Source organism: Gastrolobium bilobum, unplaced genomic scaffold (genome assembly GCF_033153095.1).
Source record: "Gastrolobium bilobum isolate Gb01-03AN ecotype WA unplaced genomic scaffold, APGP_CSIRO_Gbil_v1 utg16812, whole genome shotgun sequence".
NCBI lineage: Eukaryota > Viridiplantae > Streptophyta > Magnoliopsida > Fabales > Fabaceae > Gastrolobium > Gastrolobium bilobum.
In genome coordinates, this window is record NW_026896311.1 from 201842 (window position 1) to 214196 (window position 12355).

Here is a 12355-nt window from a genome sequence, read left to right on the forward strand (position 1 = left end):
CTTTCTGGTTTTAGTTGAACCCTAAACCCTAAACGACGACGTTTCTTGGATAAAAGACAACTTTGTGTTCAAGTGGCTGAGCTTACCCAAACGACGTCGTCCAAGCACTCCACGTGGGCAACCGCATGTCACTTAACGTGACACATCAACGCTGTCACTCACTCCGTCAATTTTCATTTGACAGAAGGACTAACGTGGGACCTATTTGACATTGTTGGGGACTTTTTTTTGAGTTTATTTTTCTTAGGGACTATTTTGTCCACCGCGTTTTTTGTCAGGGACCAATTTGGGTCTTTACTCCTTCATAATTTTAACAAGGCTGATTAAATACTTAGGTAGTGTTTGGTTGGGGAGAAATTTTTTTAAAGTGGGTAGTTGTCTTTACTAGGAAAGACGTTGGAAAGTTAGTTTGGTAGAAAAGTGTAAAAAAACTTGTTTGATAGCGCAATATATTACTAGGAAAATTGGGTTAAATATCCTAATATGTGTTTGGTTGAAAATAAAATTGTGATGGAAAAAATAATGCAAAAGACGATATATGTGTCATGTCTTTCATCCCCTTTTTCACTTATTCGATTTTTCAACCCAATTCCACCTGTTCAGACGGCTTCTTCAACAGTGCCAAAATCCGATTTTTACACTTCTTCCTGAATTGCAAGGCAAACTGCATTGATGGGCAAATTTACCAAAAATCTTCAACCAAATGTGGTTTAATCAAATTCCCACATGCACTTAGCCAGCAAAATTTTAACTTTTCCCCGACAAAACACTACCTTAGGTTAAATAAACTGTACATAAAAATAGAGAGAGAAATAAAACAAATATAATAATCCCACTTAGCTCAATGGTTCAAAAATGAATTAGTATTTGTTAACTTTTTATTTGATCGGAATATTTTCAAAGACATTATTATCACCAATGTCAGGACTCAAGTGTGAACAAGAATCGAGTCTCAGCCCCTACATACTCGAGTTAAAAGATTTGCTTTATATTAAAAAAAAAATCTAACTTTAACTATCCACATAAAAAAAAAACAAATAAAGTAAACTGAAATTTACATAAATAGAAGCTTAAGCTTCTCTTTGCCATTAGAAAATATAGATAAATTACTTCAATATTATTTTTATATTCTTAATTTGGTACATAAACCTTGATAATTTCTAAATTTTAGAGAAATAGATTTTTTCATATTTTATTTAACATGACGTGGTGGGAAAGAATCAGGGACAAAAATCGTACTGTCATGTTTTCAGAAATTATTTTCCTAATTGCCAGAGTGCTCGGCCAGACTTGTTACCGCCCTTAGCACGTTTGATTTCCCTACATGTGAGACCATACATGCTATGTCCTTCAATCACCCACCAAATATATTAAGAGACATAGCACATATAGGATCTGTTTGGAGCACCTGATAAAGTAAATAAGATAGAATAACTTATTATATTTTACTTTTATCTCTTGTTTGGTGGATCAATAGGATATGATTAGCTTATCTTATTGTCTCATTTTATCTTATCCAATACATGATTTCTTATCCTATGAAGAAAGCTGGATTAAGATTTAACAGGATAGGATACCAATATTGAATACCCAATATATCTCCACGCTACCCAATATATTTGTATTTATTACATTATATTTTATTTTTTCTTTCTTCTTTCTCTTCCTACATAATCTTATCAGATTGCTAATCAGGTGTTCATCAAACACAGGACATGATATAGATTTATGAGTCCCATGTCATATCCTATTTTCATCATATATTGTCCATCAAACGAGTCTATATTATGTACGGTTAGCCTGCTCTGAGTGAAAAGGGACACATGTTAATCACGGGTTTTTGACCACTATAGTCTTTTTTTAATAATTAATTATCAAATTGACCCTATTTATAAACTATTTCAAAAATTTAACCTCTCCAGAAAATATAACACCAATCTGTCCCTGTTTGACCGTTGACCATGAAGCCTGCCCGGGTACACCCCTACCTACCCTGGTAAATTTTAAATTTTTTTACCTACCCGGGTACACCCCTCCCTACCCAGGTATATTTCTTGAATCTGGAAAATATTTGAATTATTTACCCGGGTAGGGAGGGGTGTACCCGGGTAAATAATCATAAACTGGTTGTGTGCGCCCATCTTCTTTGTGTGAACAGCAAATGGAAATCTCTAAATTGAAGGACTAACGCATGGAGAACAAAATCTGAAAACAGGTTATTGATGAAAGATATTCCACTAGATCATATGCCTGAGATTAGTGAAGCAAATAATCAAGGTTCTGCTCCAACAAAGGATGCTATTACATGTCACCAGTCAGGCAATTCAAAAAAATGTTCAGAATTAGAGGTGAAGGAATTGGGCGTTGACAAGCTTGAGTTGTGGAAAACTGTAAAAGAGACAACTGAAGATGGCAAGAGGAAGATGTTGGAGAGGGTTGCCTCAGATGCTCAGAAATTGACCATTCTTAAAATGACTCTGCAAGGTTTGAAAAAGAAACCAGAAACAAAGAAGAAAAGCAAGAAGAGAAAAGCTTGAGTTATGATTATTTACCCGGGTACACCCCTCTCTACCCGGGTAAATAATTCAAACATTTTTCAGATTCAAGAAATATACCCGGGTAAGGAGGGGTGTACCCGGGTAGGTAAAAAATTTTAAAATTTACCCGGGTAGGTAGGGGTGTACTCGGGTAGGTAAAAAATTTTAAAATTTACCCGGGTAGGTAGGGGTGTACCCGGGTAGGCTTCATGGTCAACGGTCAAACAGGGGCAGATTGGTGTTATGTTTTCTGAAGAGGTTAAATTTTTGAAATAATTTATAAATAGGGTCAATTTGGTAACTAATTATTAAAAAAAGGCTATAGTGGTCAAAAAGCCGTTAATCACCCACCAAACGTGTGTGCACTGTTAATCACACACGTGGGCAAATCAAACTTGCTATGAGCTATACCACGTTTGGTCACGTGACACTCTTGAAAAATTATTTTGAACGCGTGACATAGTAAAAAAAAAAAAACGTGACATTGTGGTCGTTATCTCATAAATTCATAGTAATTTAAAAATAAATCAACGGTGAGGTGATGATTTTATAATTCTTTCTTTTTCTTTTATCATTATTAATTTATCTCAGTATTATTACGATTCCATGTACATTATATTAAATAAAAAATAATATTTTTTTCATGTTATATAAAAAAATACTAGAATATTTGGGTGTACATTTTTTCCAAGGAACATGATATATTTACCATAAAAAAAGTTTATTACATTTACAATCAACCTAATCACCGTTGATTTTCGTCAATCTAGCAATTATAATTTATTAGATTTAATGAGAATTAATAATTAATTAATTAATGCGACCCAATAATTTTCAAAAAATTATAACCGTTAGATTGACGAAAATAAACGGTGATTAGGTTAGTTGTAAAGGTGATAAATTTTTTTTGTGATAAATATATCCTTCTTTCTTTTCTTTTTTTTTTCTTTTTTCAAATGGTCCAATCAGAATTTTTTTGGCTCACCTCTTATTCTTTTTCTCTCCTGTATTTATTGATTGGACAGGAGATAATAATTTTTGAAAAGTATTATTACCCTTGAATAAAACACGAGATTAAAGCAAGGAAAGTTGGGGGGTGAAAGACAAAACTTCAGACGAATAGCCTGAGAGAGAGATTCGTTCGTCGATTCTCGTTTTGTTTACGAATCGGAAGTCTGTTGTATTAGGTTTGCTCATTCCTTAATTCGAGAGAGAGAGAGAGAGAGAAAATGGCACTGAAGTTTTTGAACAAGAAGGGATGGCACACGGGAAGCCTAAGGAACATAGAGAACGTGTGGAAAGCGGAGCAGAAGCACGAAGCCGAGCAGAAGAAGCTTGAGGAGCTTCGCAAACAGATCCATGAGGAGCGTGAACGCTCCGAGTTTCGTATTCTTCAAGAGAAAGCTGGCCTCGTTCCGTAATTTCTCCAAACCCTATTCCCCTATTTAATATTTCGTTTGTTTGTTTGTTTGTTAGGGTTAGGGTTAGGGTTAGGGTTTAACTTGGTTTGATTTTGATTGCAGTCACCAGGAGAGGCTGGAGTTTTTGTACGATTCGGGGTTGTCCGTTGGAAAGTCTTCCAATTCAGAAGGATTCAAGTCTCTTGAAGGGTTTCCCAAATCCGAATCAACAGATGCACCTTCCTCCTCTGCTTCTGCTTCTAAGGTTGGAATTTTTCCCCTTTTTTTATAGCATTTTTTTTTGTGTGAATTGATTTATGATTGAGTGATTGTGCAGCAGGAGGGGGCAAGTGTGCCTGGAGCTTTATTCGAGGACAAGCCTCAATCTGCCAATGATGCTTGGAGGAAGCTCCATTCTGACCCCTTGCTCATGATTCGCCAACGCGAGCAGGAAGCACTTGCAAAGATCAAAAACAACCCTGTCAAGATGGCTATGATCAGAAAATCAGTAAGCCTTTCTTTCATTTTGGATTGTGAAATGAGTTGTCAAAGAGTTTGAAAAATACTCTATGAAATTATACTAGAACTAGTTGGGATTTGGGAACTGTATTCTATCTGTATTTTGGATTGATAAATTGTTACAATACAAGATATGAATTTCTTATTCGGTCATTAAGCTGGAATTCATGCGTAGATAGATACAGTTTACCTTATATGGGAAGATATTTGTGATTCCTTTGTTGACCTTTGTTGGTTTGGGTAATTGTAATAGTAGTTGATTGCGCTGCAATAGCGCCGCGAGCCGCGCTGTATGGGCGTTGTGGTGCCTCTCGCAAGAAACCGATCTGCACCGGAACGCAATAGTGGCCATTGCTATCATCATGGCCATATTTCTGTCATAAGGCAAAATGTCAATTTTTGTCCTAAATTTAAATGTGTAACGGAAAATATTTAAGGGCTTTTAGTCTATCTGTGTCTCTCTCTGTCACTTCTGCTATCTCTACGTTTAAAAATGTTTCTTTTTGTCATTAATTATGTCATATCTCTATTCCGCTATTTCCGTAACCGCAACCCGCTATAGCACTATAGCATTTTTTAGGGTTGGCCACGACACACTGCAATCGGCATTTGATAACTTTGGTAATTGTTATACTTCACGTGAACCAGATGTAGTATGTTGGCTTAGATGAATTCAATCTGCTGATGTTTTAAGCTGCACTCATAAATTGTTAGAACTTGCTAGTGGGGGCCCTGTGCACTGATGTGCTGGGGATGCATTGGTGAACATATTGCAGAAACTGCTGACCAATTAAAACCTTGTTACTCGGGAATTTCCCATGCCTCTCACTCTCATTGTGACTCAACCAATACGAAGTTCTGTTACTATAGCAACAACTTCTTTCAAACCCCACACTTTCTGCAACTTCTCCCCACCCTCCTTCTCTGTGGTGACTTCAGCTTCTGTTTAGGACTGTCCTTTGTCTGTAACCCTGTGCCGGTAGCAGCCATCTAAAGAGTGTCTGTGCAATTGAGGCTACTGCACTTGTTAATGGTGACTTCAGCTTTTGTCAGATATGGTATATAGTTCTGTGAAAATAAAGTTGTGTTGCTTTTGACGTACTCGCACTGGCCTTTCATTTTATTTTCTTTGATTCATTGATTGCGTTAAAAGAATCTTTCATTAACATTGACTAAAACAATTGTTATGGTTTACTTTCATAAAACCTTTTGTTTGATGTTGTTTCTAATATGTGGTCTGTCCTAATAATGCCTTTTAACATTGCCAGGTCGAAGGAATGGAACACAATGAGAAAGCTCATAGTAAAATGGAAAAGCGGAAAAAGCACCGTTCTAATAAATCAAAGCATAAAAAACAGTCAGATTCAGAAGATGACACTGTTGAAAGGAGAAAAAGAAAGACTGCTGATGAAGATTTTGACAAGTATCACAAGGCTCGATCAGATTCAGAGTATGAATCGGGTGAAGGAGAAAGGAAAAAAAAGAGGAATCACTACGAAGACAAAAAATACAGAGAAAGGTCACCTAGGCACCATTCAGAGTATGAATCAGGTGAAGGAGAAAGGGAAAAAAAGAGGAATCACTACGAAGACAAAAAATACAGAGAAAGGTCACCCAGGCACCACCACAGGCAAAGAGATGTCAAAGACTATAAAGAAGATGCTGATGACAGAAATTATAACAAGTCCAGGTCAGAAAGATATGCTTCAGAAGGTCAGTCCAAACTTGATGTCCCTAAAAGGGGGAGTGGGAGCTTACCCGAAGCAAGCTTCAATGGATCTTCCACTACTTCACTTGAACATGGATCACACTATAAGCGGAGAAATGTGGCTCCTAAGCTTTCAGAGGAAGAGCGAGCTGCTAAACTTAGGCAGATGCAACTTGCTGCTGAGTTGCATGAAGAGCAGAGATGGAAACGTATAAAGAAGGCTGAGGAGACTGATGCACGGGAAGCAATCCAGAGCAGTAATTCTGGTGGCAAGAATTTCTTGGATGCTGCTCAAAAAAGTGTATATGGTGCTGCTGAAGGGGGCAGCTCTTCCATAGCTGAGAGTGTCCGTCGTCGGACACATTATTCTCAAGGCAGAACTGCAGCTGAAGGCAATGCATTTCGGCGGTGATCAACTTGGATGCTGGATGGTTTGATCACTCATTCTAATTATCTCAATTGTCTCCAGACCTCTCTTTCATGTGCTTTTTTCCATGTACCAACATTTATTCCTTCCGTGTATCATTATGTGAAAATAATCCCTCGTGATTCTAATTTTCCAAGCATTCATACTGCTCATTTCTGTTTGGTTAATGCATGTACGATACGTGTATATATTATAATTGATTCATGTTTTCATTAAATTCTAGATATCAAGACGAAGAATACGACATTTGCTTTAGGAATTGCAATGAGGAAAACTGTTTAGGCAATGCAAGCGGAGTGAAGCAAGATATCACTATTTATTAGACAGAAAATAACCCAAAGGGGAATCAAAGTAAAAAGAAAAGAAAACAATGTTAAATGGTGTTATCCTTAAAACTAACACAAAGGGAATCAAAAGAAAAAGGAATAGCTGTTCAACTGTTATTTCAGTTCATTTTTCCTCTTAAAAGCATCAGGTTTTAACCCGGCTCATCTTCAACGTGCGTTCCCATTGGATATAAGATTATTTATCGCTTCATGTAATAAATGCTGTTTAGTTTTCTCTTCAATTAAAGAAGAAAGTCCAATAATAGCACCGTTAGCACGTAAAAACTTAAGCCCCTATGGGTCAGAATGCATTATTCAGGCAAAGAGATGAGGTTGCAGGTTTACAATCATGGGAAGCACTGTTGCTCTTAATCTAGACACTGATAGCTATGCAAAGATTCCTCCACGATTAATGGTATGGCTGGTGCATCTTATAGTTGCATGTCTCTTTCATCAGTTCTGAGAAAGCGACAAAAGCCAAATCACCATGCCAAGTCCTACCCATTCTCTCTCATTAATGGGTGGTTGTGAATGGACTTGACAAATGCACTTCCTCTCGACACACCATTTGGTGATTGTCAAATCATATTTCTTGTGCTGCCCCGATTGTACACAGGGTATGAAGCATTTACTTGATATCATTTTCATGCCAACAAGTGTTCATTATTACATAGTAATAGAGCAGAACAAGTTGGTCACGTTTATGGCCTGTTCATATGTTCCCTTATTCATTGATTAAGCTACAAACTTACAGCTTCAGAAAAGACACTGATAAATTAATATGTGGCTTACATGGTCACTCTTTCTTTTCGCTCTTCACTTTTGCATATTTGGATTATGTGATTAATGATGTTATTATTGCCAAAGGATGTGTAGGTACTCAATATTTAAGATGTTGTTGTAACAACCATAGCCTATCACGGTACATCATTACACAAGAGTGTCACAGTGGACCATGTAGCTAGTTGGCTCCATCATAATTCACGAGTCATGTGAGCTCCTTGGGTCAGTCAAGGATGAAAAAGGTAGAAGGGTATTTAAAGCATTCACTGTAAAGCAGATAATGAAAGAAACTAGTTTGCACGTTGGCCCCATAATACAAATTATTTTTTATGTTCTTTTTTCGGTTGCCTATTTGGTACGGAAAAGTGTCGGTTTAACTACAAGTAGAACCATAGTATAACATATATCTGCTGAGGGGAGAGTGAGAAACTCGCCCATAATCAAGATGAGCCTTTTTTGGTTTCTAGTTTTCTCTTCACATCTTGCAATAGCATCTTCTCTTGCAGAATATGAAGGCATGTATCTCAAAGCTTGCTAGCTAATTCTTAACTTGATGGAAGCAAAAACTTCCTCTTTAGATTAACTATCTAGTTTCCATTCTTGTATAGTTTTTATTTTAATTTACAAGAATATATTGCCTGTACATTAAACTTACAAAAAGTCCATTTTGCAGATAATGATTTAAGGCACAAGCAAGCTGGCATGCAGCTCAATTTGTACCATGTTACAAGTCTTGACTCCTCTCTGACATCCACAACGCCATTTTTATTCTTTGACATGTTCACAAAAGATGAGGAGCGTGTGAGGTATTTTCATTCCAGATTAGGTTACAAGGTGGATGTCACCAATTCAGGTACTACTACCTCTTCCCATAAAGAGGGGGAACCAAAACTCTTGAGCACACCATTGAAATCAGGTTTGTCAATTGGGTCAGGCAATTACTATGTGAAAATAGGACTTGGGACCCCTGCTAAGTATTTCAGCATGATTGTAGACACTGGTAGCTCCCTCTCCTGGCTCCAGTGCCATCCTTGTATTATATTCTGCCATGAACAGGTTGACCCTATATTCAATTCTTCCACATCTAAGACCTACAAAGCCTTGCCATGTTCATCCTCTCAGTGTTCCTCTCTCAAGGTTTCCACACTCAATGCTCCCACTTGTTCAAGAGTATCTCGTTCTTGTGTGTACAAAGCAAGTTATGGTGATTCTTCTTTCTCAATTGGTTATTTGAGTCAAGATGTGCTAACCTTAACTCCATCAGAGACACTATCAAGTTTTGTATATGGGTGTGGACAGGACAATCAAGGGTTGTTTGGAAGGGCTGCAGGTATTATAGGTCTAGCCCATGACAAGCTCTCCATGCTTGCACAATTATCCAGCAAATATGGCTATGCCTTCTCCTATTGTCTTCCCACATCTTTTTCTTCACCTAACTCTTCCAAGGAAGGTTTCTTATCCATTGGAAGCTCATCATTGACACCATCATCATCATACAAGTTCACTCCCTTGGTTAAGAATCCAAAGATTCCCTCCTTATATTTTCTGGATTTAACAGCTATTACTGTGGCAGGAAGGCCACTGGTAGTGGCTGCCTCAAGTTACAGGGTCCCTACTATCATAGATTCTGGTACAGTAATTACAAGGCTACCTATGCCTGTTTATACAGCACTGAAAACAGCTTTTGTAAACATCATGTCCAAAAAGTATGCACAGGCCCCAGGAATTTCTATATTGGATACTTGTTTTAAGGGTAGTGTCAAAGGTATGTCAGCAGTGCCTGATATTCAGATGATATTTCATGGGGGTGCTGACCTAACACTTAAGGCTCATAACACCCTTCTAGAACTTGAGAAGGGAATTACTTGTTTGGCCATTGCTGCTAGCTCTGGAACTGACCCCATTGCCATTATTGGGAATTATCAACAACAGACATTTAAGGTGGCTTATGATGTTGCCAATTCCAAGATTGGATTTGCAGCTGGTGGCTGCCAGTGATTTCAAGCACTTGTTTCTTCACCAAAGCTGGCTCTGGATACAATTTTATCAAATGTTGTTTGCAAATATATAAATTATAATAAAGGCCATAGACTGCTACTCTGCTTAATTGACACTGCTTTGCAGCTTCTTTCTACCTTTTTAAGGTGGGTATATAGATTATTATGTCATAACAAAAAACAAACACAGTTAATATTTCAATGAATTTTATATTATAACTAAGAATCCCTTTTTTCAAAGAAATGAATTTCTAGTTTGATAAGCATGGACTAAACTAAGGATAATATTGATTAAATAACTGAATATATTTAGTTTTAAAACCATCATTATTTTCAAACTAAGCATTATTAGAAAAAAAAAAATTAACTATACACCTTAATTTGTAAAATTTGTTAGGCATTACCACTTCAAACACCAAAGAAGCTTAAAGACTAATAATAATCACACATGAAAGTGATCATAGGCTATATCTTTGTCAACTTAACCACCAAGTAACTGCTCATAATTATGAATATTATTGGTGACACTCAACATTTGACTCCATCTTCTAAAAATATAGGAGTTCATAACTAGATCAAAAACTAAAAACCAAATAAGACCAATTATATTTGGTTTTGCTTAGTTTCCTTTTGTAAAAGCTTATCAATTTAGTCTGGTTTTTATTTTTATTTATTAAATGGAAGCAAAAAAAACTCAATCAAACTTAAATAGTTATGTATATGTTTTTTTATAGTTTACATATTCATTACTGATTAGATTTTAATTATTGCTGTTTTTATGACGAAACTTTTATGCTGAATTGTTATTCGTATGTATTGCCAGTGATTTTTGTTTAAGATTGTTAAACAAGTTTATTGTTGATTAAGTCATGAAAAGGATAAAAGAAAAAAAAATGGAAACTGAGGATAAAAAAAGTTTCATTTATATTTATTTAACAAATTTTTTTTGATGAAAATCCAATTAAGATTGAATTTGTTTTTATTTGAAGTCATTAAAATCAAAGTAATTAATTTTCAATAATTAATTTAATTTAAATAATTTTGTCTCTCAAAATCAAACAAATCAAAGCACAAAGCATAATCATTAAACACGTGGATGAACTAGTAAGGAGTTTAGCCAATAATATTGAATTTGCCCGTTTAAAATATGAAATTTTATGATATGATGTCTCTCTACATATTAAGATAGAGTAATTTTTTCCTGTTTTTTTTTTTTGGTTTCCCAATATATCCTTCGGCTGACAGTCGAAGACTCATCCTTTCGAAGTGGGAGATCACATTAAGTGGGTAAATCTCTTTCAACAAAGTCTTTTCCATACGCACAGTCACATTCTCCGCTGTCCAATTTATTTTTTCTACAATTGATGTATGCATTTGATGGGGTAGTGGTAGTAAATATTTTTTGAAAAGCAAACAGGAAACATAAAAACAAAAAAAGAAACTAGGAACACTTCCTAGACCAAACTACTCCTACATAGTCCCTTTCAAGTTTGTCACGACAACCAGAAGGAGGCGAGTCAAACTCTTGTAAAGACCAATCAAAGGAGTAGGCAAAAGAGGCCATCCAATCGGCAACCCCATTCCCTTCCCTATGAATATGGGAAATTCTAACCCTCAAATTCCAATCCAGCATATTCCTTATGCGCAAGACCAAGTTAGAGGCTGGATGATGAGAGCTGCACCCTTCTCTTATGAAAAACTGGGCTACTAAGGAATCACCTTCAAGCCAGACAAAACGGAAACCTTTCCTCCATGCAATCTCAAGCCCAAGGAGACAACCCCAAAGTTCTGCTAACAAAACATTACCACAGCCAAGATTTTTACAAAAGCCAACAAGCCACCTTCCACTAGCATTCCTAAATACACCCCCACAAGCAGAAGCTTCTCCATTATTCATACTTGACCCATCCACATTGAGCTTAACCCAAGGGTCCGAAGGAAAAACCCAAGAAACTAATTTCTCTTTATTCGAGTTAGTCTCAAGACCAGCAACCCGAAGCGTGTTTTCTGACCAAGAAAAATCTTCACCATAGACCATAGCAGCTCTAAAAGTGCCATAAGCAGGAACAGAAGGGCCGACCCAGTTCAAATACCCACTTCGTGAGTGTCTGGGGAAGGGAATACTCTAGGCAGTCTTTCCCCTGCTTTTTGCAGAGAGGCTGATTCGAACAGAAGATCCCTGAAAATTTTTCTTATTCCTAGCTTGCCAAATGAAACAGGAAATGATACCCAACAGAAGAGGCCATGATGGCAAATTGGACCAATTACGATCCTCAGAGATATTGGACAACACCCATTGCTGAAGATTAAGAGAGAAAAAATCCTCCCAAGCCTCTCGCTTAACTGCAATCTCCCACACTTTTTTTGCTGCAATACAATCTCTAACCGCATGTAAGGAAGTTTCCGTAAAACAATTGCACAGATGACATATATCTGAACCCGCCATGTGCCGTCTGCAACGCCTTTCATTTGTCAAAATTTTATCTCCTAACAACAGCCAAAGGAACGTACGAATCCGTTCAGGTCCATGCCACTGCCAAACGCGATTCCAAGGTAAATTGGTAGATTCCTCGTTACCCCTGGATATGGCCATATAAGCGGACTTCAGAAAAACTCCCATCAGATGTCCTTGTCCACAAAATTCGGTCATGACCATTA

At 36.9% G+C, this 12355-nt stretch overlaps 2 protein-coding genes across 4 annotated transcripts; both read left to right on the forward strand.

Moving 5' to 3' along the window:
• Positions 1 to 3628: 3628 nt before the first annotated feature.
• Positions 3629 to 6764, forward strand: LOC133298857 (uncharacterized). Of its 2 annotated transcripts, none has more exons than XM_061498234.1 (4): positions 3629 to 3954; positions 4061 to 4202; positions 4275 to 4445; positions 5725 to 6764. In XM_061498234.1, exons 1-4 carry the CDS (start codon positions 3767 to 3769, stop codon positions 6574 to 6576), a joined length of 1353 nt encoding a protein of 450 aa, XP_061354218.1. In that variant the 5' UTR covers positions 3629 to 3766; the 3' UTR covers positions 6577 to 6764. The 2 variants fall into 2 exon arrangements, with proteins under 2 accessions (XP_061354218.1, XP_061354219.1); XM_061498235.1 differs by having other exon boundaries at positions 4278 to 4445.
• A 1081-nt stretch (positions 6765 to 7845) lies between these two features.
• Positions 7846 to 9796, forward strand: LOC133298855 (aspartyl protease family protein At5g10770-like). 2 transcript variants are annotated; one of them, XM_061498233.1, is made up of 2 exons: positions 7846 to 7942; positions 8374 to 9795. In XM_061498233.1, exon 2 carries the CDS (start codon positions 8403 to 8405, stop codon positions 9696 to 9698), a length of 1296 nt encoding a protein of 431 aa, XP_061354217.1. In that variant the 5' UTR covers positions 7846 to 7942; positions 8374 to 8402; the 3' UTR covers positions 9699 to 9795. The 2 variants fall into 2 exon arrangements, with proteins under 2 accessions (XP_061354217.1, XP_061354216.1); XM_061498232.1 differs by lacking the exon at positions 7846 to 7942 and adding an exon at positions 8090 to 8215 and having other exon boundaries at positions 8374 to 9796.
• Positions 9797 to 12355: the final 2559 nt, after the last annotated feature.

What these genes read in the sequence shown, in the direction of transcription:
- LOC133298857 (XM_061498234.1), top strand. Translation starts at nt 3,767, where the DNA reads ATGGCACTGAAGTTTTTGAACAAGAAGGGATGGCACACGGGAAGCCTA. An exon ending in CCTCTGCTTCTGCTTCTAAG is followed by an intron (nt 4,203 to 4,274) that starts GTTGGAATTTTT and finishes GTGATTGTGCAG; the next exon opens with CAGGAGGGGGCAAGTGTGCC. An exon ending in TGGCTATGATCAGAAAATCA is followed by an intron (nt 4,446 to 5,724) that starts GTAAGCCTTTCT and finishes TAACATTGCCAG; the next exon opens with GTCGAAGGAATGGAACACAA.
- LOC133298855 (XM_061498232.1), top strand. Translation starts at nt 8,146, where the DNA reads ATGAGCCTTTTTTGGTTTCTAGTTTTCTCTTCACATCTTGCAATAGCA. An exon ending in TTCTCTTGCAGAATATGAAG is followed by an intron (nt 8,216 to 8,373) that starts GCATGTATCTCA and finishes TCCATTTTGCAG; the next exon opens with ATAATGATTTAAGGCACAAG.